Here is a 26,679-nt window from a genome sequence, read left to right as displayed (position 1 = left end):
GCCGGAGAATATTGAATGTGACTGATGCTGCGTGATGCTGTGACGAGTGTGGAAGATGAGAACAAATGATACCCAGTAATACAGTGCATCAACTATAACCCAAAAGCAGCTGGTCGGACAGACTTATTTCATGCTGTGGTTTCATCCGTGCTCGCTATTTCAGATGTTTTAACCCCTGATGGACTGCAGGGAATAAAAGATTGCCTAAAAGAGCCTGCGCTTTAGATGACATCTGCATAAGTATGATTGGGGAGGGAGAAAGGGGGGTCCTCAAGGAGTAATTCTAAGAAAGCAATTACATTGATAAATAATGGTAGAAAACATCCTTTACGCGTTACCACGCAGCTTTTGCCAAACTTTTTTTGTTGAGCAAACTAGAGCCAAAGGTATATGAGTGCTTTACATGAGCACCAGTTGTGTTATAGACGGACACTTGCATTTTTTTGTGTGTGGTGTGTGTGTATGTGTGTGTGTGGGGGGGTTGTGTGTGTGGGGTTGTGAGTGTGTGTGTGGGGTTGTGTTGGTGTGTGTTTGTGGGGGGGTGTGGGGGGGTTGTGTGTGTGTGGGGGGGTTGTGTGTGTGTGGGGTTGTGTTTGTGGGGTTGTGCGTGTGGGATTGTGTGTGGGGTTGTGTGTGTGGGATTGTGTGTGGGGTTGTGTGTGTGTGGGGTTGTGTGTGTTTGTGGGGTTGTGTGTGTGTGTGTGTGTGGGGTTGTGGGTGGGGTTGTGTGTGTGTGGGGTGTGTGTGTGGGGCCCGAACCCCCCTTAGGTGGTTCAGGCTCGCTCACTACGCTCGCTCGAGTTACCATGTCCCTGACATTTTTTTAACAAAAAGGTGTGTCACCAACATGAAAAGTTTGGAAAGCTGTGTGCTAGAGAGAGAGCTCGGAGTTTTGTCGAGTGGCCGTTTTGGCTCACCATAAGGTAGCGCAGAGGGTTAATATGCCTGGTGCAAAGAACACATACTGTGCAGATCACCGATCTGTATTTTATGTGGATAGCTGAGTGGAACTCTGCTTTTGTCACGGAGATCCTTTTGTTACAGCAGTTCATAAGATACAACCCACATATAAAACAGTGACTGTTACGAACTGTCTTCAAAGAGCTGCATGCAAACTGCATAAAATAGGTTAGGATGTTTCTCAAATTTTTTATTATCTATTCCTAATGTTGCTAAAAAGGGTTTGTTTGGATAGATATTCATTCTTATTAGTAAAGCCAACCTTAACCAGTCCTTTAAAATAAATTAAATGTATGTGAGAGATGGGCTAAGGAGAGATGAGGGGCTCATTGCCCCAGCGGCAATGAGGGAGTCGGAGGAGGAGGTCATGAGGGGGCACCAAAAACGATTGTCTCACAAGGCACCACCAGCTCTAAAGCTGGTCCTCTGCAGTTATAACAGTAGCCTTTATAGCCTCATCATGATTATAATTGTGGTAACACCGCAACTTACTATTGAGACTTCGCCTGCTAAAAGTAGGCAAGGACTTTGGGTGAAAATGGAGGAAAATATTCAGGAATAACCGTGGAAGCAGCGATTTACAAATGGTATTCCAATTAATATGTGATCAGGTCTAATTCCACCTCCAAGTGCATTTTAAGACTTTTGGGACCGTCAGGCAAAATGTAAAGTCAAAGTAAATGTATTTAAGTTAATTAAAACCATAATATATTACACAACATGACTAGTAAAATGTTAAAAATCGCAGAATCACTCGGTACTAAGAAAATACTTCTTTCTGACATTAAGAAGTATCATTTTGAACACATTTTTATTTAAGATACAGAGGCTAAAAATTGTATATAAATGCAAATATTGTCTTGAGCACACACTTGTCCTTATTTCTTCAATTTTAAAAGTGTAGATTGGTGTACTAATGGCCCCAAAAAAAATATAACAGAATTCCTATCGAAATGCAGTAGCAATTAAATGTAAACTAAAATGTTCAAGGTCACATTGGCTTTGTCTAGTTCTCCTCAGCAATTCACAATATGGCAGTTAAAGTCTACAGAGTTTTGAGCATGTTTAAAGTGAGCGCCCCTCCATTTCCGCTTTGTTTCCAGGTTATAGTACTGGCGTGTTCGTTTAAAATCACCTCCAGTTCGCAGAATTGGTGCTTTGTTTAAAGTGAAGCTGTGCCCATCCTTTTCCTCATTTTTTCCTGGATAAACTGCAGACGGGTTCGTGCAAAATCACCGAAATACACTAACATTATCGATTAATTCAAAGTGACGCAGTGCCCATCCTTTTCCTGCCTTTTTTCCAGGTTAAAGTGCAGACGTGTTTGCGCAAAGACACTTAAAGTGCATGACGGTTTTGGGTTAAATGCATTCTGTGCCCCCCTGTTTGGAATAACTTTGAATGTTTTTTACCCATTTCCTGCTAATACAGGTTTCCATAATTTAAAGCTATACTGAATTATACCTTAAACTGACAGAAACAATGGCACACAAAAACGTAAAATATGTCTTGCCCGGGGAACAAGTCCATAAGATGACACTGGGTAGAGAAAGACAGAGCAAGAGATAAAAGCAGGCAGAGAGAGGGACAGAGGTGTAGACAGTGAGAAAAAAACATAGTAGACAGAGATAAAATGGATAGATTGTACACGTCCATGTGGTGCATTGGAAGGTGGGAGTCCTGGGCAATTGCACATGTTGCCCATTTCTTAAAACATCATTTCTACCTCCCCCAATTTACTGACTCCAGTTGTATCAGTAACTGTGGGTGGTAGGCCTTAGTCTAAGTCTTAATATTTGCAATTCATTGAATTGCATAAAAGTACACACGTAAAAAGATGGCATTAAAAAGAGAATACATTAAAATCAAACAAGCAGTCAATACAATTGTTTTTAAATCCAGTACTAGGCCCACAATAATAACCTTTACAAAAAAAGGTTACATCTGGAAGTACATACCCAGATATGTTAAAAAGGCAAACTGTGGCGTAGGAAAGTTGATCTTAAAGTGCTATGAGTGAAGTTCAAAGAGCCTCACGAATTCTCAAGGCAGCCAGTAAGAAGGAGGCTAGTGCAAAGCAAACCAATGGGGGTGTCTAGAGAGTAGAATAAAAAGAGGGCAGCTGCTACTGTTCGTGTTGAGAATTTTCTTAAAAGCGGGACATAAAAAAACCTTCCTCTCTTTTAAGTATAATGTGCAAAAAAGGAGGAAATGTGAGGTTGATGGGGCTGTCTTGTTGTCACAAGTATAATGGGATAAGTACGTAAGAACAAATTGGTTGTTTGGGTAACCAAGCATTACCGTAATAAGGTTCAGTCTGAATCTAGTCAGAATGAATTGATGCTGGTTGTTCTCAACTATCCGTAGGTATAAATGGGAGTGATTTAGTATCTGCGGTATAGGTTCAGAGGACTTTATGGTTTGTTTCCCTTTATGAGTATTCCACCTATCCTGAGTGACTTGGTGTAAAAAGATCGCTTTTAGTCTTGATTTAGGGAAATGTTTGCAAAGAGACGGGGTATCATACAAGAAGCCAAGACCCAGAGAAGTGAGATTTTCTCTAATATAAGTTATCCAAGGGATTCTGTGGGCATAGTCCAAGGTTAAGACATCTTTAATAATTTTTTAATTCAAACCCACAGTTCCCCTTTTCCAAATGGATAACCAGAGAACAAGTGGAGCTAATCTAATGGCATCCATAATAAAGGGCTTACCAGCTTCTTTATGGGCTATGAAGTTATTGGATGAGTGTGGGATTGACAACAGTCTTTTGATAAATTCATGTTCTTGTACTTGAAGTAGAGTTACATCAGTGATACCCCATATTTCTGCCCCATAGGTGGCCATTGGGAGCCTTTTTGCTATATAGATTGTGAACATTTCCAGTATCGGCTTACTGCTTAGTTTTTCAGAGAATCTAAATAAAACTGCGATACTTTGAATCATTAAATTAATTCTATTTTGCAGCATCTCCTTCCATGTTTGTTTGTTGTCGAAGAAAACCCCTAAATAATTAAAATGATGTACCTGATCTATTTTGCATAATGGCACTGCCTGGTTGTAGGATGCTGACCAGCAATTCTAAACAAAGTTTTTCAGTGCACAGTCACAGGTAAATAAAGGAAATGCCCAGGGCCTGACTGGCTACCGGGCGTTTTTTTGGGCTGGGGGCTGATTTCGTTGATGGGGACCTGCGTGTGCTGAAAAAAATCATTTTGCTTTGTTTATTTCGAAACACACGCAGGTCCCCATCAACGAAATCATCCCCCACCGCAGTGAAATTAGCCCCCAGCTTGGCAGCATGCCAAAACGCCCGGTAGCCAGTCCAGCCCTGGAAATGACACTATTTAAGCATAAGAAAGGTACTGTACTAGTTGTGGAAGCAGTGCATTGCGGCAGAGTGTCAGTGCATGAGTCAGACTGTTCTTGGTGACTTTTTGTATTGTTCTTTTGCATTTATATGGCACGCAAACACACTGCCGCAAATATGGAATTGTGGTGCTTTTCGAAAGTCCAGTGGTGACTTTTCAAAATGCTTTTGACATTTCACCGGAGTCTGATTTAATCTTGAAGATGGCTGGTAAATAGCATGAGTGATAATGTTCCTCTGTTGACTGGGTGTGAGGATGGCAAGTGTGTACTGCCTGCATTTTGGTGGTAGCCTTGTGGGAGTGTTTCTTCCAGCTCCAGATGTTGTTAGACGACTTTTCACCTAGAGGATATTTCACCATATGGGCGAAACTGGGTAGTACCATATTTGATTTAATACCACCCAATTTCCAAACAGATGGATACAATAGTCTTTGGTGGCAATTATCCCACTTTAAATGAGGCAGATTTACAAGCAAGCCCCTTGCAACATCTATACAACACTGTTGTGTCACTTCTGTGATGCAGCGGCGTTGTAAACAATGTGCCACAATGCGAAAGATTTACAATATGACGCCTCTAGTGAGATGTGTCACTTTGTAAAGCCCTGGAGTTGCGTCCCACTTGCGACACGACTCCAGCAATGTGCGGCCCTTACGACAAAAGATGCGACACGTATCTGACTATCCTTACCCCACAGTCCGCTGCATTGTAAATGCGACACATCCGTGGTGGCGCAAAGGTAGTTTTACGTGTCGCATCTTTACTGGCGCATCCCTGCTTATATGCAGAGATGCGACAGTCCTTGTAAATCAGCCCCACTGTTTTCATGGACCCTGTTCTATGTTTACGATCTTGGCTGTGCGAAAGAAACAAATGACCTAGCAACAGAGGGAAACTGTGGTGGTGTTTTGCAAGGACTTGAGCAGACCCTTAACTTTTAGGAAAACCGTTAATCCCCTTTTAAATATATATAAAATATTACATAATGCATTTATTGTTGCTGTAAATAGTTATTGGGTACAGCTTGGATCGGAAGCTTTTAGATGTCCAAATCCTATATAAGCATATTGGAAAAGTCATTTCCAATATAAACATCTTGCACCAGTTTAGTGATGCAAACCCAGACCATTTTGTGGCAGATTTATAAGCCCCTTGCGCCACTTTTGCGTCATTTTTAACATGGGAAAAATGACGCAAAAGTGGCGCAAGGGGCTTATAAATCTGCCCCATGGTTTCTTCCCGAGTAGAGGTTTGTGATTTGGCGAATGGGTTTACGATGTAGTGAATCTTTGTTATTAATCAAATAAAAAAATGTGAAAGGAATCTTGTGAACCAGCAAGTTATAATGAATCTTCCTATGTGTACAATTCAGCTGAACACCAGGTGGCGCCATAACACAGTTAGTGATTTACGAACAGCTACAGAAAGCTACAAAATGTGTAAACGTCTGATCCAAAGAATGGACTAGTTAGTGAGCATAGGTTTTCTTGCCTTATGGACACACCTGGTGACATCCTTTTATTTATTGCTGTTCATTCCTTGAGTCGAACTCCTGCAAACCATCAGACGCCATCTTACTCCCTGGAAACATAGAAAGATTGCTGCCATAAATTACTTCCTCTGCCTCTGATGCCGGCTGAGGGCACGTTTATAGTATCATGTTTGTCTTACCTTATGTTTTTTTTTCTTCATTTTTTACTGCACAAAATGAACTTTTGACTCCTGCTTCCCTCTGATTTGGTTCCCCATCAACTAAGCCTGTTTTCGGCACAGCCTCTCTCTTTTTGCTAGTTCCGTTTCTGAGGAAGAGATTTGACACCTGGCTGCTAATTATTGTAGTATTAACTTGAAACACTGAAAATCTTCACATTATGAATTTTCTTTCTTGTGTCTTTGTTCATATTACTATGCATTGGCTTCAATTGGCCTTTGAAAGGCGTAGGGCGCGGGGGGAGGGGGGTTCCTAGGCTTGTGCGTAATTCTTGTGCGTAATTTCTCAATATTATTCAAATGTGGATAAATAGTTTTGGACCTTGTGTGACTTTTGCAGGTAACTGTGGCGGCCTTAGGCATGTACAAGCTGTGCACCTGCACAAGCTGTGCACCTGCACAGGGCCACCACACCCCATGGGCCACCACAACAATATATAGCCTTAATATAATAATCCTCTGAGGATGGATACATATTTGCGTGGCGGCCCCGGGCAGGGATTTGTCGGCCTCCGTTCTCTTCCACTTCCAAACACCCTGACCCCCCCTCTTCACTGGCCTCCGCGCCTGCGTTCCTCTGGGGGCCCCCTACCTACTCTCTCTGCCCAGAGCCACCATGAGCCTAGAGCCGCCCCTGCAGGTAAGGTGATATCTTGCACTCATAGCTAGTCAAAGGACAGCAGGACACTGGTGACAAAGATCGGACTGCATAGAAAAGCTGTTTGTCCCTCCGTACGTCATCACAGAAGCAGCTATTTGAAACATGAATTTTGTTACACGAAGCATATCATCTTTTTTCTCTCTAACCACTAACTTCTGCGGGCAAATCCAGTTGTTCCCTTCGCATCAAGAGCCTTGCAGCTACATATATGTTTAAGTATATGTATTCAGGGCTCGAGTTGGGGGTACACGCAGGTACACAGCGTCACCCCACTGTTTTCACAGGGTGGACGCCGTCCCCCCTGCCAAGAAGTTGGGCCCCACAGAAATATGCTGAACGTGTCCCAGTGTAATTTTCAGACACTTGACATGTTCAGCAGTGCCTGCACGTTGCCTGCTTTCCATTCCCAGCAGCAACGTGCAGGCAGCGAGGGAGCCTTTTTTCACCTCCAGCTGAGTCGAAGTTAAGGGGCCATCCGGCCTCCTTTTGTCTGTGTATGCTGACTGAAGGCCGCCTGGAACCTTACATTTAAATGTAAATGCCACAGAGAGAAACAAAGGCACACAGCTTGCCTTCTCTTCACAGGTTCAAGAGAGGCATGTTTATGCCTTTGTTCTGTCCCTGTATATAAATGCAGACACTGTAAGACTGTCAGATGGGTTAAAACAAATAATTTAAATTGCACTATTTTATTTCTTTTCTAGCGCTACGTTGTGACATCATGAGGTCATTTGCATATTGTCTTACTTGGTCAGTCCCCCCACTTCTTTTTATAGGTCTTTACAAGGGACTGCAGCCTTGCTGCTCCACTACAGGAAACAGCCATCACAACGCGGTTTTTACCACATGTTGCTATTAGATCGCATGCGTTACAACACATGCGATGTTACAACGCGTGGTATAAACCACGCATACCATTACATCGCATGCGCTTTTACAACGCATGCAATGTAATGTGTAATGGCGTTGGCTATCCAAGTCGCTGTGAGGAAACTTAGGCTGTTTCCTCACAACGACGTGCACCAAGCAGGAAGGAGGAAGCAGGAACCAGGAGCAGAGACGGCGACGCTGGAGAGGAGAGAGGTAGGGGATTTGAGATTGGAGTGGTTTCTTTTGTAGGGTTTAGGGTAGTGTAAAAGTAGTGTTCTAACGTTTGTGTGGTTTTGTTTTTTATGTTTTAGTGTAGTGTTTGTTTAGTGCAGTGTATTAGGGTTTAGGGTACTGTTGTAGTGATTTAGGTTTTAGGGTAATGTAGTAGTTTGTGTGGTGTAGTGATTTAGGTTTTAGGGTAGTGTAGTAGTGTTTGTGTAGTGTAGTGTTTTAGGGTTTAGGGTAGTGTAGTGTTTTAGGGTTTAGTGTAGTGTAGTAGTGTTTGTGTTGTGTAGTGTTTTAGGGTTTAGTGTAGTGTTTTAGGGTTTAGGGTAGTGTAGTAGTGTTTGTGTACTGTAGTGTTTTAGGGTTTAGGGTAGTGTAGTGTTTTAGGTTTTAGTGCAGTATAGTAGTGTTTGTGTAGTGAAGTGTTTTAGCGTTTAGTGTAGTGTTGTAGTGTTTTAGGGTTTAGAGTAGTGTAGGGGTGGGAGTAGTGTGGATAGTGTTGTAGTGCAGTGGTTTTTAGGGTTTGGGGTAGTGTAGGGGTGGGAGTAGTGAGGGTAGTGTTTAGTGCAGTAGTGTTTTAGGGTTTAGCATAGTGTAGGGGTGGGAGTAGTGTGGGTAGTGTTGTAGTGTAGTAGTGTTTTAGGGTTAGGGGTAGTGTAGGGGTGGGAGTAGTGTGGGGAGTGTTGTAGTGTAGTGTTGTTTTAGGGTTAGGGATAGTGTAGGGGTGGGAGTAGTGTGTTGTGTAGGGGTACCTCCACAACACTTTAACTACGAGTATAGGTTTACCACGCATACCTTTGCGTTGTAATGGCATATGTGGTAAAGGTATACTTGTGGTAAAAGTATGCGATGTAATGGCATGTCGTTGAAATTGACATCGCGTAGTAATACCCACGTTGTAATGGCACGCGTTGTGTTACTATGCGATGTAACGTCATACAACCTCCACTACCCTTTGTGAATTTCTGTTTCGGATGATAAGAAATACTGCTGCGGTTCCCAGATATGTAATCTGACTGAGGGCATCTAGTGGCCAACAGTGGTAATGCAGCCCATGATCTCTATCTAATCAATAGGAGGTCTTTCGTTTGGTGCAATTGTAGGCTCTTCTCCCTACACTCTGCTCGGCCATCTTGCTGCTAACAGTGTACTACAAACACCAGTCTCCATGCAATCTATATGAGGTCATCTGTGTGGCAGAATTAACCCATGCATGCTGTGAGAGCACCTATTAGCGGACTGTGATTGTTTCTTTATTATGCTGACACCACTGATGTCACCAGTGATGCATTTGTGATATTAATATTTAAAGCCTTGTGTGAGGTCATATGGTGCTGATAGGGCGATTTAAGACAGTATTTTTGGGGCATTTTCGAGTAGTGGTGACAAATTACTACAAATGTCCGAACAAATGGCCTTTTCATCAGTGCCAGCCTCTCAAAGACGTAGAATCAGTGAGCCCTACTGGATTCAAGCGTGACCGGTAGGTTTCTGAGCATAGCCAAAGTCCGCCAAATTGTCACGACGATGACTCTCGTACAGGATAAACCCCTCAGCATTTGTCGAAGGCAAAATGTGACTCATTAAAGTAGATTTTTAAAATAAATGTCAAACGTGTATGTAATGGAGCGCCTACGGACTGTCTCCTTTTATCGACCGCATTTGAACGAGACGCTTGTGAAGCATTGATTTTAGTCCTTTTTTTCTTTTCACGAGAGAGCGAGAGAGGGAGAGAGAGAGAGAGAGAGAGAGAGAGAGAGTCGCCCCAACAAGTAAAACACATCTTGTTTAGCAGGCATTTCTAAGACACATATATGAAAATAAACTGCTAGCCTCCGTTTCCAAACACATCCGTCTGCACCATGATTTAAGAAGCGAAGCGGGACTGCCTCAGAATGATTGCTTCTTTCCTATTGTTCTGTGTCTCAATTTCTGCCGCCCTCTCTGCTCGGGTTTATTGATTTGGAATCAACCAATATGCTGTTAACCTTGGATCAGATAAGAAAGGGTTATTTATCTGGCTTTATTTCAATCTATATTAATCTCCTTGGCTAATCAATATTGATAAATCACAAAATGGAAATTGTTGCATTTTCACCAGCTACTAAGGGAAAAGACCCTCTTTGGCAATTGATATATTACACTGTGGTGGATGCCACTGTGTAGTTCTAGTTCGGTCAAGGTCAGCGTTTCCATAGGGAATGCCTTGTTTTGCTAATAACTTTTGCACAATTTGACGAATCTTCACAAAGCTTTCTAAAACTGCTCTTTTTTTGCCTCGTTTGTGCAGAGAATAGTTTGGAGGTAATCCATCAAACAGAGTCCCAGAATGTCCACATGCATTTTCTATAAACCTTTTTAAGAAGCACTACAGCAAAAACTGCTTAAGGGAACTCCACCAAATTTGGCTATAAGCTAGATGTTGGTTGAGAAAGGGTGCTTCTTTTGATTTGGTGTGAATCCATTACAAAAAAAATCAGAAATGAAGGTAGAAAAAATATAGACAATTGGAGTCCAGATATCCTCTGATTGGCCAATTTAAAGAAGACTAGTGAATCCTGATTGGTTGGTAATGAGGGTGCGCTGAAGATTGGTTTACAATCCCTCATCCAATGTATCTTTTTAAATTGACTGAGATGCAAAGTGAGTTAACAATAATAAAACAATTTAACTTTCATGCAGTCCATTTGTTCCCACAATAAGAACCAGAAATCAATTATTGAAGTTAAGTAAGTCTATTTCCATGTAATAGTCAATCCAATGTATATGCAGGTCAGGAGAATATGAAAAAAGTACCGGATTACAGATGGCAGGCTTAAATATCGCAATCTGTTCAGTCTCCCTAGAATAAGATGCAAATTAATCTCAGCCACTGCAATACAGAATCTGAGAATTAGAAATAGGTGTTCATTAAAGAAACTCCCATTTTCTCTCACAAACATAAAACTTTGTAAAGTTATCTAATCGTTGCTTGTTGGACTTGGCCCTTTTTGCAGGGTCATCCCTGAACTTTTTGCTTTCCTCCTACTCTTTTTTCTGACCTGGTGTTTGTGGTTTTATGACTCTGGGCACTTTATCACTGCTGTCCAGTGTATGGTGCATGTGCTCTCTATGGTAAAACGTGGTAAGATTGGTCTACACCTGTTTGGCGTATTTAATTTACCTATCAGACCCCAGTAATGTGGTATCTCATATACCCAGGGCCACTAAATTAAATGCTACCGGTGGGCTTGCAGTGCTGCTTGCACCACCCACTAAAGTAGCCTTTCAAACCTATCTCAGTCCTCTGCCCTTGCAGGGCCTGCACATGCAGTTTACTGCTGCTGTGACATGACACATAAAGTGGGTGCCACATCCGTCACTCCCCTTTTACTACATTTTGGTCGCCCGTAAGGTAGGCCCTAACTAGCCCTATGGGCAGGGTGCATTGTAGGTAAAAGGTAGGAGAAGTGCCTTAACTGTGTGGCATGTCCTGGAAGTGACAAACAGCCATTTTGGTTTCTCACTGCTGTGCGGCTGCCCTATGATAGGAATGCATTGGGGATTCCTTGAAAAGTGTGTCAGTGGTAATTCCTGATATGAGAGGAGAAGCACGATCAAGTTGGTATGTTTGGAATAGTGGTAATAAATGGTGCGCAACGCTGTGCGCGGATTTATTATCACTATTTTAGAAATGCGACTTTTAGAAGTTGCCATTTCTGTGTGCTATGTGTCTTTGTGCTTGCCTGATGTCAATTGCATGTCTGGCTCTGGAGTGACAGGGGCTGGTGTGGTGCAGTGGCTCCAGAGGGGCTGGGTGTGTCAGCGCTAGGCTGATTAGGCAGATCGGCATTTGGAGTGGTGGGATGAGTAGTCCCTGTCCCTGAATAGGTCTGTGCCTGCCTTGTACAATGCTGGCTCCGCCCCCTGTGGTGTGTTTGGGGCCAGAACCTACTCTGTTAATGGGGACTGTTGCGCACTGTAAACAAATGATTGAGTGCCCCCCAGAACTGGTTGGAACTGGGTCCCCAAGCCCTGTGCCAGGGCAGGACAAAGAACATAACTAATATAAGTATTGGGGCTGTGACCCCATGTAAGGTGGAACCTGCTTGGATCTGGGTGTAGAGGACTCCCGGGCCCCAGGAGGGACCACCACAAAGGACTGCCCCTCTGCTGGAGGGCCCTGTGTGCTGGCCTGCCTGCGCCCGGCTCTGCATGTGTGACTTTGGGGCTGAAGGAGAGGTCTGCTCATGTGTTTTGCACCCCTTTGTGCCAGCACTGCCTGTGCAACGAACAATCCAGGAGTGTGGTGAGGGCTGGGCTGGATGCACCGCCCTGGAGCGTGAGGAGCACCCTACCACTGATGTGCCCCTCAGCGCGGTGCCGCAGACCAGGAGCGCGTGATCAGCATTCTCTTGGTTTCCCTATTATTTACCGACCGTGACACGGGGGCTCCAATGGGTCTCGTAGCGAAAGCAGGCGCCAACGCGACTAGGAAGTCCGGCGCCCGTTGCCTGGTTGTAGGCAGAGCCGAATAAAAAAGCATAGCCAACCACGAAGCAGAGAGTAGAGACCGGAGAGGAAGTCAGGCACTGTGGGAGCCTGATTGTGGTTGGGGCTCCCGTGATGGAAAGGAGAGCCCCGTGTGTTGACCAGGACGTCTGCGGAGTCCGACCGAAGACCTTCAGTGGCCTGCCCGCATTTCTTGTTGTCCCTGCGGAGGTGAGCTGGGTTGGCACGGCAACCACATTACCTGGTGCTGATGCCCCTCCTTGTGCCTACGAGTGGCTGCCGAGTGTGGCTCCGGTCATTGTGAGGCGGGGCATTGCCATTTGGAGTCAGTGCAGGAGAGGGGCCAGTCTGAGGCATGAGCTTCTGTCTGAGAGGCCTTAGAAGGCTCCAGACATGCACCACTGTGGCGAGGAAGACTGCGGGGGTCTACAGCTGCACCACACATGCATGGGCAGCTTTTGTAGTCTGACACATACAGGAAAAGCCCCGGTAGTGGGGCCACTGTTGGTGCTGGATTTCTGTCACAGCAGCGCCGCTGGATTGCGGGCAGCTGCAACATAAGGGGCATTCCAGTTTGGAGGCCTCATGTTAGAGGGGGAACGGAGATCCCTATACTCCACGTAGAGTGGAGAGACACTGCCATTCTAGGGTCAGAAGTACTGGTACCGGACCGACTAATAATGTGTAGTGATGGTGCATTGGCACCCAGAGGTATTGACATACTATGCTATACGGTGTCATGAGCTGATGTTCAGGCCCCCTGCTTTGCGCCAGGTGCAGTTGTGATTATGCCTAAGAAAGGGCATGATGTGTTATGGGTCTGATGCACTACCAATTACAGTTTATGCCTAATGTGATGATGCATAATATGTTTATGCAAAGTGTGCCTTTACCAGTTGTTACTGGTTGTTTTATCTTTTGCTACCTGTTCTAATGGGGCTGACAGTGGCCCGATTGGCCCTGTTCTATATATAATCCCCTGTAAAGTATTACCTAGTGCCAGGTGGCACAGTGTACAGTTGTGATTATGCCCCGATGGAGTAATACAACTGCTATTCTTATATAACCTTGTGTGGAGTTTCTTTTGTGGTGCGCCTAGTGTGTTGCTGCTGTGTGTGTTGCGCAAACACTTTACACATTGCCTCCGGGATAAGCCTGACTGCTCGTGCCAAGCTACCAAGGGGATGAGCAGGGGTTATCTACAGTGTGTAACTCCCTTGCCCTGACTAAAGTGGTGGTTTCTGCCTGGCTTAGGCACATGCCTGAGCCAACCAGAACTCCTATTTTTAACAGTGCTTTATGTTAGAATTAGGATGGTTCATAGAATAGGGTCTCAAGAAAATATAGAAATGCGGGACGGAGTCCCAAGTGATAACTCCAGTAGAAGTCTTTCAGAATTGGAATGTGTTTAGCCTGAAGCTTCATACCTACAAGAATAACAGAAGCAGAGAGGTCTGTACCCCTCTAAGGGAATCTGCTCTAACATCTAACAGTGTGAATCCTAATTTAAACAAACATAAACTTCACCAACAATCATATCTCTTCCCACCTCTCCAAGGAGCAATTGTCTCCATCCTCACATTGTGCATTTGCAACATTACCAGACTTTCTATTATAACAGAACTTGGAGAGTTGCTGCAACCTTGAACATCTCTCCGTTTCTGAAATACGATAAATAGGAGGCTTTATCTACTCATTAGGTCTTCAAGTTGCTTGTAAACGTTTCTCTTCTCAGGCTTTACTATCAAGGAAGTACTACAGACAACAATAATAATTTACTCTAGGTAATGAAGCCTCAAGAATGCACCTGCAAAAGAAAGAACATTCTAGCCAAGCAAAGCATATCTCATAATAACAATGCCTTTAGTCAAGCTAACTTTAACTAACATTTAAACGTGCACTTCACATGCATGGTTATACTTGTGCACATATAGTTCAAGAAAAAATGTGAAAGTGAATAAGAGCATACACGATTATACTTTGAAATATGACTTTCAAAATATATACAAATATGACTTGAAGTATAAATGAACGTGGATACAGAATACATCTTCACGTTAAACTGAATATTAGTGCACACGTTTCTAAAGACTCAGGGGCATATTACCAACGATTAGCGATATTTATCGCTAACGAGGCTTAGCAACGAATTTTTTAACGCTAAGCATCGCCGGAAATTATCGCAGAGATAACTTGCTATTAGCAAAGTTTATCTCAGAAGTGATAAAAATCCTCGCGCTAACTGCCAAACGAGAGATTATCGCTGGAAAACCAACGATAATCTCTCGAAGTTTGGCGTTCGCTTGATAATAGGGGCTCACAAACTTAGCCATGATATCCATCTTCCATAGGATATCATGGCTAAGTCAGGAAAATACCAGGTGTAAAAAAAGCAGCGCTAACCACAGCTAGCCCTGCTTTTTTTTATCACTAACAGGGTTAGCGAAATCCTTGATAATAGGAGAAATGTCGCTTAACAACATTTCTCCTATTATTTTTCTCTGGAACGCCCCCTTTGCATCTCATTAGAGATGCAAGGGGAAGCGTAGAGAAAAAGGGTGCTAACATGCGAATTTGCGTGTTAGCACCCTGTTGCTGATAGGGAGATAATTTTATCTCTGCTTTCTTGGCTTTTAAAGCCAAAAAAGCGGAGATAAATCCCTTGATAATATGCCCCTCAGTGTCTCAGTGGTTATACTTCATTAATGCATTTATTCATACATGTTAATATTCTGAAGGCACACAATAAATATAATGTCAAATATAAAAGAAAATTGCGCATTGATGATGTGTAAGGGATGGAGTCTAAATTATGCTCCTCCAGTAGCAACCTGAACAATATGTTTTGGTTGCCATTACAGGACTCAGTAAATGGGTCCCTGTTTCCTGGAACTGAATTAAAAATATATGTAAGTGGGAAGGATGAGCACACCCAGACCCCAAAAGACATGTGTACGGTCCAAACGAGACCCCTTTATTGGCTGGCCACATAGACAGCATGTTGTTGCAGCCGTTACAGGACTCTGGGATATGGACCCCATTGAAATGCATTGTAGTGAATGGTATGTTTTGAGGGTCACAAAAAGGAGCACGTATAAAGGATGGTAACAAATTTAGTTACAACTTAAATCATTTGTTGGTGGTACCATACACATTTTAGGAATGCTGGTAGGTCTAAGGTGATTTTAACTGCCTGTGAAAAATGCTGGCCTTCTACTGGGATTTCATGAATCATGGTTGAGAGAAAACTATTTTCTCTCATTATTTTCTCATAGAGGTAAGGGAAGGCGCTTGGAAGCTAAAATGAAAGCATTTTTTCTATAAATTCACAGCATACTTTCAACAGCAGCCGTCTATCAGTTGATTGCCCTGTGTTCTACTGCATCCTCCCTGAGTATTCTAAAGAACAACGGGGCATATTACCAACGTTAAGCGATATTTATCGCTAACGATGCTTAGCAACGAATTTTTTAACGCTAAGCATCGTCAGAAATTATCGCAGATAAACCTTGCTATTATCAAGGTTTATCGCAAATGCGATAAAAAACGGCCACAATGCATGAATATCGCTGAAAAGTCAGCGATATTCATGCATTACCGAGCTAATGCTCTTAGCCATGTTATCCACCTCCCATTGGATAACATGGCTAAGAACTGGTCAGGGCAGGTGTTAGTTTTTGGAGATATTCGCGCTTAGCGCGAATATCTCCAAAAGTTGGTAATAGGAGATAGCGATGTTAGCGACTGTTTCCAGTCGCTAACATCTTGGCACACCCACTTTGCATGTCATTAGTGATAAATATCACTGACATGCAAAGTGGGGCCCAAGATGGTCGCTATCTCCTACTAGCTGTCGCTAACTGGTGTGAGCGACAGCTAGGTAATAGGGAGATAATTTTAAAGCCAAAAAAGCGGAGATAAACCCCCTTGATAATATGCCCCAACTAGTGCACCACAGTCTTACTATGACAAAAGTGTGGCAGTGCCCCTTTTTAGATTGAATCAAACCGGTAACACTTAAAACAAAAACGTACGCCTCCCCAGGGGAGGTGTCAGGGCGGCACAACGAGGAGAAATATCTTTATTTTTCTTCGGGTTTCCCTTTTTTAATGTGTGCTGCATTCTGCAGCACACATAGAAAGAGGAAAAAATCCTCTTGTGATTGTTGTTTTGCAGGAAGATTTTCCTTCCTGCAGAAAAATAATCATCCCCCAAAAGCAGGCACAGGTGCCTTCATTGGCGCACAACAGCCCATTGTGCATCGGCGCAGGGGAATAGGACAGGAATGCACCATATCTGATAGATACATCACATTCCTGCCCTTTTCTTGCGCCATAGGGCAGTGCAGCCGGAAGGTCTGAGGCATTGCCCTACGGCAAAACCTCATAAATGAGGCCCTCAATTTAGAAAGGGACAAAATGAGAGGGTTCATTTTGTCACAGAAATTATGGTTAGTGCTGTAGAAAGCAAAATTAGAACATATTTTAAACGAGTTCTCAAATATATTCCTCTTCTACTTTATTAAAACATTCTGACATGCAGACTGAAACATGCACTTTCAACATCAGCAGCAGACTGCCAGTTAACTCCCTGGTTATAAGCAGCTTCACCACAGTGTTTTATTGAGCAACCAGAGTGCTCACATTCTGAATGTATGCCAAACGTATTTCACATCTGAAAACCAGCTTGATGGAATTTAAGTGGAAAACTGAAAGCATTTTCTACTGAGGATGACAGTAAATGGGGAAATTACGGAGCTTCACAACAAAGAAAAGTCTTCCAAGGTTTCCCCAAGAACCTAACTGTTGAAATAAAGAAATACTGAAAACGAGTAGGACAAAAATAGCCGTTTGTGACAATGTTTTCATCTGTAACTTTTTGTCATGATGTCTGATTTACAAAAGCAATGTACCATTACATTTGCTAGAACCTTTTGGCTGTGGGGATATATAAGGTTTTGTAGGTTCTCCAAGAACCCGAGGGACCGTACAATGGGCACAAGATATGGAGTTTAGGAGCAGTGGTTATTGTTACATCGCTGAATTTGTGGGTATCAGTATGAGCTTATGATTTAGAGGGTATTTTTCAAAATGTCTAATTTCTTACATGCTGGCTAGCATTCGGACAACGCAAATGTAGCGAAATACAATTGGTAATAATAAATATCCTGCTATTCTATGTTCCCACATCTTCTGATGAAAATGGTATCTCACTTGTGCAGGTAGGCTTAGTGCCTGTGACTGGAAACTGCCCTACACACAACATGGATACATCACATTTTTCCACTTAAAATTGACCCGCTTTTTGCAAAGTGGGTAGCTGTGGATTTTGGGACCTAGCTCAGCTGGCACCTAGGGAAACCTACCAGACCTGTACATTAGTGGAATCCAGGTTGTTTACCCAGAATCCATTACAAACCTCAAACTTTAACTAAAAAAAGTCTTCAGATTTCTGTGATGTATAGTTCTGGAATCTGCAGGGAGCCACAAACTTCCTTCCACCCAAAATTCCCCTAAGCCTTCTGATAAAACTGGTACCTCTCTTGTGTGGGTAGACCTAGCACCCGCAACAAGAAATGCCCCAAAATACAACATGAATACATCATATTTTTCCACTCAAACCTGACCCATTTTTTGCTAGGTGGGTAGCTGAGGATTTTAGGCCCTAGATAACCAGCACATAGGGAAACCTAGCAAACCTGTACATTAAAAAAAAAAAATAGACACCTAGGGGAATCCAGGATCGGGTGACTTGCATGGCTCTCACCAGCTTATTTTACCCAGAATCCCTTGCAAACTTCAAACTTTGACCCAAAAAACTTTTCCCCACATTTCTGTGATGAAAAGTTCTGGAATCTGTGGGGAACCACAACTTTCCTTCCACCCAGCATTCCCCCAAGTTCTTCTGATAAGAATGATGCCTCACTTGTGTGGGTAGGCCTAGTGCCTGCAGTAGGAGAGGCCCCAAATTACAATGTGGAGACATCAACATTTCCTGTCTCAAAAATGTTCCTATTTGGCAATGGGGGTAGCATCGTTTTCTTTGGCTAGGGATCAAAAATCACCCAGGGAAACCTGCCATACCCAGACATTTCTGAAAACTACAAACCCAGCGGAGTCCTCGCGTGGAGCTCACTAAGTTTTCTTACCCACAATGCCCTGCAAACCTCAAACTTTGCCTAAAAGTGTGCACTGTCCTTACATTTCAGTGAAGTAAACTTCCAGAATCAGTAGGACTCCACAATATCTCTACCACCCAGCGTTCTTACAACGCTGCTACCCATATGTATAAAAAAAGCATCCAAAATCAATATTTCCCTTCTTGCCAAAAAGGTGGGGATTTTTTTGTCACGGGGGGGGGGGAGTCAGAAAGACTGTTAGGGTCATATTGAAGGTTGAGGCTAGGCCCAATATGTGGTTGTATGGGCAGGCCACCCTCACACCTTGTCGCTATGTCCCTGGTGTCTGGTGGGCTATCTGCCCCTCTTACCTGGGCAGATTGGAGTTAAAGACCTCTTATAGGCTCTGTGAGGGGGGCAATAAGACTCTTGCAGGTAATTTGAGGGATGGAGTTAGGCCCACTGCCTAGGCGGGCCGCTTCCACCCATTTCTCCACAAAAAGAAATCCCTAGTGTCTAGTGGGCTTTTAGCCCCTTGGGGGCATATTGGAGGTAACAACCTCCAATCAACCCCGGGTAGACTTTTGGGTCCTGAGAGAGGGGGGCACTAGCCCATTGACAGGGAGGCCACTCCCCCCATCAAATATAATCCCTCAAGGTTTATTGGGTTTTTGGCCCTCAACGGGGTCAGAAAGACTGCTGTGGGTCATTTTGGGTAGGTGGGGTGTGAGCCCAATACATGGGATGGCTGCCTTCACCCATTCAGTTAAAAAAAAACTGATATCTAGAGGGATTCCTGCCCTCCCCCCGGGGGAGATTGGAGGAAGCACACTTCCATCTCCCCCCGGGGGTGCAGAAACTCTTTTGGACTGGGCAGAGGGGGAAGCAATAGGCCATTGCAAAGGGGCTGCCAGTTAACTCCCTGGTTATAAGCAGCTTCACCACAGTGTTTTACTGAGCAACCAGAGTGCTCACATTCTGAAAGTAGGCCAAACGTCATGTGACCCAGAATACAGGCTGCAAGCACCAATGGTTAGAGCAAGAAAATAACAACTTTCTAAAATCGGCATTTCTAGAATTGCGACTTAAAATCTGATTTAATCAATAAAAAGGGTTTTAAATTGCAATTATTTAAGACACTAACCTCGACAGTCCTACCGGCTCCCAATTGAAAGTTATCACTTATTAAATGTAATAAGGTAACACAGTGTCATCCTATGGTAGAGCCAGGCCTTCCAGAAGGGAAACATGAATGTAAGATTTTTTCACCACCAGGACATGTGCAAGTTAAAAGTACATATTCAACTTTTTGAACACACTACACCCAGCCCTGTGAGATGGTTAGACCCTACCAGAGGGGTGACTTATATGTATTAAAAAGGAAGGGTTAGGCCTGGCAAAAGGTTTATTTTGCCACATCGAAATGGCATTTAAACTGCACATTCAGTTTAAAATGGCAGGCCTGAGACATATTTAAAAGGCTACTTAAATCGGTGGTACAATGAGTGTGGCAAGCCCACTAATAGAATTTGATTTACAGGCGCTGTGTACATGTAGTACCACTTTACCAGGGACTTGCAAGTAAATTAAATTTGCTAATTGGGTCATAGCCAATTTCATCATGGTTAAGGAAGAGAGCAAAAGCACTTTATCACTGGTTAGCAGCGGTAGACTGTGCAGAGTCCTAAATGTCAGCAAAAACGGGTCCAGAATACAGGAGGGTGAAGACAAAAACAAAACGTTTGAGACTGACTGCAGAGAGGGCCAAGTCCAATAGCTTAGAACAGCAATAATCGCTGTGTTACCATACAGTGATCCTGTAGAATGGAGAATGGAGTGGAAGGTCACTTGGCCCAGGACAGCAATAATCATTGTGCTGACCCTATTTGTTGCCTACCCAGCTTTGCATACTTAGACAGCATCCTGTATTTTGTGGGAAGTGGTGATTAATTTGCCATTAATATTTTCAAGAGTTCACAACCGAAGATAGCACATGCCTGCTCTAGAAATCTAATTTAATATTCTCCTCTTGAAAACAAATTGCGAAGCAACACAAAACTATCATTGAGTTTTTTTGTAAAGATATCGTACTGTTTGTCTGCAAATTGGCTTTTACTGTCTGCCAAGAATGAGATAATTTACTGTTGTTAGTCAGTGAAATAGATATTTAAAAGTGTATATCTCAAACGGTTCACCTACCAAGTGAGCAATTTTCACAATAAATGTTTCTTTTAATTATTTTGATAGGTCGCCAATTTTTCTTGAGACATTGAAGTACTCTAAATTGAGCCCTAAAAAGGGCAGGTGCAACATATACTAGGATTGCTCAGAAAAAAAGCTTTTCTTCGTTAACTAAAAATCAAACTGGCATGTATATTTAGGATTATCGTTCATCTATCCATAGATGTTACTACAAAGCATATGTTCAGCTGCTGTAAATACTCTAAAAATAAAGTAAAACATTAACTAGAGTGAATAAATACTTTTGTTCCAGAGAAAGCATTTATTGCTGCATGGAGTAACTTAGAAATACCCTCACTAGAATAGGCGAAATAATCTCCTTAGAAACATCTGTTTTAGATTCTGTTTATTCGGTAGATCAGTTTCCCTGATAGGCATCCAGTACCATTTCATCGAAAAATGAAATTGATACTAACTAATTAGTTATTGACAGCAGGCTTTTTGATGCCTCTCTTTTTTGGGGTAAAGGTTTTGCAATGTATTCATAATAATATGCTATTATTCTGTGCATGTACTCATTTGCAGTTTACCGATCTTCTACATGTAAGCTTTTTAATTTCCCTTACCCATACCTACTTTTTTTGTTCTGTAGATGAACCATGCCTCGGGGACAAGTCAATCTTCTGCCAAATGGAAGTACTGGCACGATACTGCTCCATCCCTGGTTACAACAAACTTTGCTGTGAGTCGTGCAGCAAGCGCAGTAGCACTCTTCCACCTCCTTTCCTCACTGAAGCTGCTGAAACCCAAGGAGAAGATATATTTAACCCTAGCATGCTGGCAAAAGTTCTAGCAAAACCAACCTCTCTGACACCTGAGCAGTCACCCGCCACCTCTGAGAAGCGAAATCCTTTGGGCAGGTCTCCTTTAATCGAGGAAGACACGGATCTCAGTGTTCGACCCTCTTCAAATCATAAGCCCAAAGTTTCAGATCCACCTAACAGGAGGGGTAACGTACCTGCCGGTAGCAAAACCTTTCGGCTAGCCTCAGTGCCAAACCAGACACCCAATTTGAATATTAATAATTCCTCGTCGATGGCAGCTATCGTTCCAGGGGCAGCAATTAATACAAGCCATACAGGTGGTCTTTCCTTAGCCAAGGTCTCCAAGAAGATCGAAAAGCCTGTTGACCGGAGACGTCCTTTAAGAGCTTCTTCGGTTGAAAGATGAAGGTCCTCACAGAATTACAAGAACAAAAGGTTCTGTGGACACCATGGTGTATTTTGCTTTTAAAAAGCAGATTCTCTTCCCATTATGGTTTGTAAATAACAAGAAGGAAAAAAAGTGCGGGTTCACTTTCTCATCACTCCCATTCTTTGTGGTCTGATTAGCTTGACTTTGCTGGAGAAAAGCACCAAAGAGATTCACAGACATGAAGGAAATTTGCTGAGCGTTTTGGCCACCCATCAGCTCACAAAAGGTGGCCAGAACCAATTTTGCACATCAGCTGAGTTCTATGTTTTAAAAAAAAAATAATTTACATGTACAAACACAGAGGTACGAAAAGTTTACATACGCTTCGACCGAACATTGTTTTTTTCCCTAATGGGCCAGCAGACTCTGTAAGACTCGTATAGCTAATTTATCTATAGAAACAGATATTGTATACACGGATTTGCAGCTGTTGTGTAAATAATGTATATTGCAGAAATCAGTGTTATTTGTATGAGATTTGAGCTGTTAAACAAATGTTTACTTATGTACATGTCAGAATGTTTCAAGGTGCCTATCATGAAGAATTGCCTTATTTGCATTCCTAGAGTTTGTATGCTAAACAGAGTTATGTAAGAGGACCACCATTTTCAGGTAAAGAAGGACTCATCTTTTTTCTTTTAGTTGTAAAAGAGGACCCCCACTTTTCGGTGAAGAATGAATAGCCTCTCTTTCTTCTGTAGTTTTAAACAATGACTGCCATGTTAAAATGATGAATGCCTGTTTTTTAGACTAAGACAGTTAAAGGGAAGAAGATGATGAGCAATATTTCACCCTCTATATTTTTAAGCCTCATGGCATTACCAGTTAATACTGGCCGTCCCTTATTGAAAGCTTGCAAATCTGTTTGTATGTTCTGATGAAATATGGACTAGCAGAACTATGCAACTCTACTTATTGACACAAAAAGATTATTTCTTTAATCTGTTACAGTGTCTTCTCAGTTACAGAATTCGCATTGTCAAAGAAACATCTATATCCTCAAAACAGTACATTTTATTCCCAACCAAATAATAAGATCACAATATTTGCTTTTTCCCATGTCTCCATTCACTGACCTATGATCAGTATTATGGATCTCAGAGCGTTTGCCAAGCAATAATAGAGTAAAGGTCAAGGAAAATAACAGTAGTGATCCAAGTAGCAATAAAAAGTATTAGTTTCCATTCCATTTTAGAAGAGTACTAGACCTTAGATCAGAATTGGTTGCTGCATCCCTCATGTTAGCAATATCTGGGCTTCTCTGTGAATTAACCAGTAATGCCTGTTGAATGGAAGCATGGCCAATTGGTGCCACAAAAAATAGCTTACAAGAAGGTACAAGTATCTTCTAAAATAGATCCATAAGGCAGCTACAAATTGACGATTGTAACTGAAAATGAGGCATCCCGTTTACCAAGGATGTTGCGTACGATACTCTACATTGTTGGCTCAGGCTGGTTAAAATACATGGAATGTAGTATCTTAGGAAGTAGCATTTCCTTAATGTATGCTAATAATGGCAGCTTGAATAATGGCATGAAGTCAATTTAATGGTGCTGTACAATTGGAAATGAAGCCTCCTACTCTTCTGTACTATTGGAAAGAGACGCTTCATTGAAACAAATTAATATAAGCCATAACAAGCAATTTTGATATCAAGGTTTTTTACAACGTCTCTGAAATGTAACTTTCTAACATTTGAGTCACTTCCATGACCAGCAGTCTTGAGCTTATTTTTTGGAAAATGTTGTTGGGCTCTATTTTTGGAGCCCTTATGTTACTTTGTCTCAGAGTGTCCCAGACACTATTCAATCTAAAAAAAAATAATTCTAAGATCTAAATTTGTGATGGAATGCCCATTCACTATGCTCATGCCCGAGAGTGATAACGTACTTATCAATCATTTGTATGGAGAAACATTACAAATCACAAGTGCATGTATATTTATATATATAACACAATGTATATGGTGCCAATGGATTTGTGAATTGCAAACAGAAACAATCATATGGACCCGGTAAAATGATGTGCATCCACAATTAGGCAATTTCCGCTGGTTGCCCTATTGACCTTTTTGACCAAAGGAAATTTGTTGGAATTTTAGCTATATAATCGGTGCCAGACTGAGCACAAGTTATCAAATATTGCAAAATATACACATATTCGAAATAGTAGGGAACATTTTCATGCAAGTAGCAGTAGATGCTGCTTTCCCGTATAGCTGTTTGCATTTTTCCCATCACCTGAATGCATGTTCTGGGCTTGGGAAGTCAATATGTTTTATTTCTTTACAAATCCAACACTATACCACGATTCTGATGACAGAACTAGGTTACATTCCAAGATTTGCTTGCTTCTCCCAAAATGCAAGATGCATGGCTGCTAAATCTTTACTAGTAGTAGCTCTATGAAGAGTTAAAACTGATTTTTTCTCTGTATGTAAGGTTTATAAGGAAAGGCGAGAGAGGTTTTTATGTGACCCTGGTTCTACCATACATTTCCACAACCACAATGCATCTGACTGCAATAATATAACTATTAATTTATAGTAGCCAACACCATTCCCACTTAAGCCAGTTTTACTCTCTCATTTGTGTAGCTGTAAAGTACTTGTATATATGAATAAGAACTGCAAATATTTATTGAAGGTTGATTTTTTCATCGTTTTTTATGTATGGAATTATTTACACTACTAGTAGCAAGGACATTAGTTAGCCAACAATTAGTGGTATGTAGTTAGAAAATTGCTCGCGCATTCTCAAAGACACATAGCAAGAATGCTAAGAAAACAAAAAACTACTGTAGATGAACAAATGGACTAGGTATGTCTTAAGATTTACAAGATCTAAAATTGTCTGACAATGTTTTTTATTGCAAATATCATAGTTTTAGCACTAGTGTACTAAAGACTGACATGCAATTTTATCTCTGTAAAATTGGCCATACTTAAAAAGAGAAAACTGTTTTTATTTAAAACAGTGACTTCGTAGCACTAAAAATGTTCTATTAAATAGTTAATGACTATAAATTTCGTTGTGAGAAATTGGAAATGTAGCTATAGGAGATACTTATGCAACTTAAATGAAATCATTATGCAACTCCCAAGATGAAATACATAACCCTAGACTAGAACATAGATAGAATAATCCCTAAAGCGCATGGTGTTAAACTATGTAACTATGTGTTGTGTACGTTTCTTTGTTCTCTAACCCAATGAAGTATTGACCCAACACCTCTAAAGAATTGCTGCTAAACTTATGCAAAGCTTTTGAAGGTCAAAAGAAAGTAGTTTTGTGTTTTAGTTTGTATGCAGACAATCCCTGACCCTCAAACAGACAAGAAGGATGTGTTTTGTGTCTTTTACAGTCCCATAAAGTAAACCTGAACAAGCAAACTTGCCTTTTTATTTTTACATGTATACTGTACATTGTATGGATGTAGATACTCATACTATACGTATTCTTGTCTATTTCTTTTGCCGTATGTTTTGTACAATGCTCATTTTGTTTTCATAAAAGTGTACACTACTGATGCTGTTTGTTGTATTGGGGAGCACGTAAAATAGCATTAAAAACTTAACAACACCTTAATGTGATGTGTGTACTTTGTGTATCTTTTTCACCACACATAGTTAATTGTGTGGGCTTTCAGAAATGTAGAGCCCATTAAGGTCCCTCAACCCAGAGATTACATGATGCTCTTTTTTTTTTTACAATGCATAACAGAAAGGTGAGCGGTTTAGACTAGCAGGATTGATACCCGTGCTGTACTGATATTTGGTCATGCTGTCCAATTTATTTATCACACATGAATGGAGGTCTTGTTAATTTGGCATTAGCTACAAATAGCATATGCATGTATATGCCATGCTACTGAACATACATTTGGCCAATAACATGTCGTCTGGATCAAGTGTACCAATACATGCTGAATCATACGTTTATTATTACAGTGCAAGGGTGCTATCGCAACAGAAAAGCACTCTAAAAAATAAAATAAAACAATACTGATTAATTAACGGCTTACAGATTTTGTGCTAAAAGCACTTTGCAGAAGAAAACAGCTGGGGTGTACTCACAAACGGCAGTTATTGTGATTTTCTGTCTCCTTTAAATCTTCTGTGAGGTAATGGATAAACATCTTTATTTATTACTACTGCACTCCAAAAATTAACATGAAATAAAACATACAATTTGCAGATCTACTGAGTGCAATATGCTGTTTATTATTAGTATTGAGAGAGGTGAGGTGCCTTGTTACCCGCTCAAGGCCTCGCCCATTCCTGAATCATGGCCCTTCCCCACACTCAACAATGGTTTGATTGAATCTGCGTGATAGCATGCATGCTGGTGATTGGAAAATGGAAGATGGTACACACCTGTAGTTTGGCAAGAAAAATCGTTCTGAGTAAGTTATGGAAGAGTATGCAGAAAAATGCACGACAGAGTCTTCAATCTTTTAATATTACCTCCCCCACCTCAGGCCTGAGGTAGTGTCGGATGCCATTAGCATGTGTACAAAGGAGCTGAAGGCACAGCTGGGCAGTCTCCTGTGGAGTCCCTACCCACTCCTCCTCAGGAGGACATAACTAGGCCAGGAGGATGAGTTGAGAAGAGGAATCAAGTTAGAGAACAGGAGATTGAAAGTATATTTGGGCCACTACGTGGATTTTGCTTCCCTGTTGGCTTGGGGGTACCGTTCTTGGCGTTGCAGCCGGATGTATCTAGCTTTATTGGGATTGGCAACTACTGTTTTCCAAGCTCCCTGAAGCCTCAGGCTGGGAGTTTCAGCAGATATGTTTATGCGCACCGCAGAGAAGCCTGTTTGAGACCAACAG

At 42.0% G+C, this 26,679-nt stretch overlaps 1 protein-coding gene across 2 annotated transcripts in view; it reads left to right on the top strand.

Annotated features, from left to right (window-relative positions):
• Nucleotides 1–25,428, top strand: part of LOC144818519 (A disintegrin and metalloproteinase with thrombospondin motifs 3-like) — a 641,954-nt gene extending 616,526 nt beyond the window's left edge. For both annotated transcript variants that reach the window (XM_078676013.1, XM_078676012.1), the window contains one exon: nt 21,241–25,428. In XM_078676013.1, coding sequence (XP_078532139.1) covers nt 21,241–21,818 — 578 coding nt within the window. In that variant the 3' untranslated portion in view covers nt 21,819–25,428. The remainder of the gene's footprint in view (nt 1–21,240) is intronic.
• Nucleotides 25,429–26,679: the final 1,251 nt, after the last annotated feature.

Source organism: Lissotriton helveticus, chromosome 2_1, assembly GCF_964261635.1.
Source record: "Lissotriton helveticus chromosome 2_1, aLisHel1.1, whole genome shotgun sequence".
Classification (NCBI taxonomy): Eukaryota; Metazoa; Chordata; class Amphibia; order Caudata; family Salamandridae; genus Lissotriton; species Lissotriton helveticus.
The sequence above is the reverse complement of the archived record's forward strand: the minus strand, read 5'-3'. Positions and strand labels throughout refer to the sequence as shown.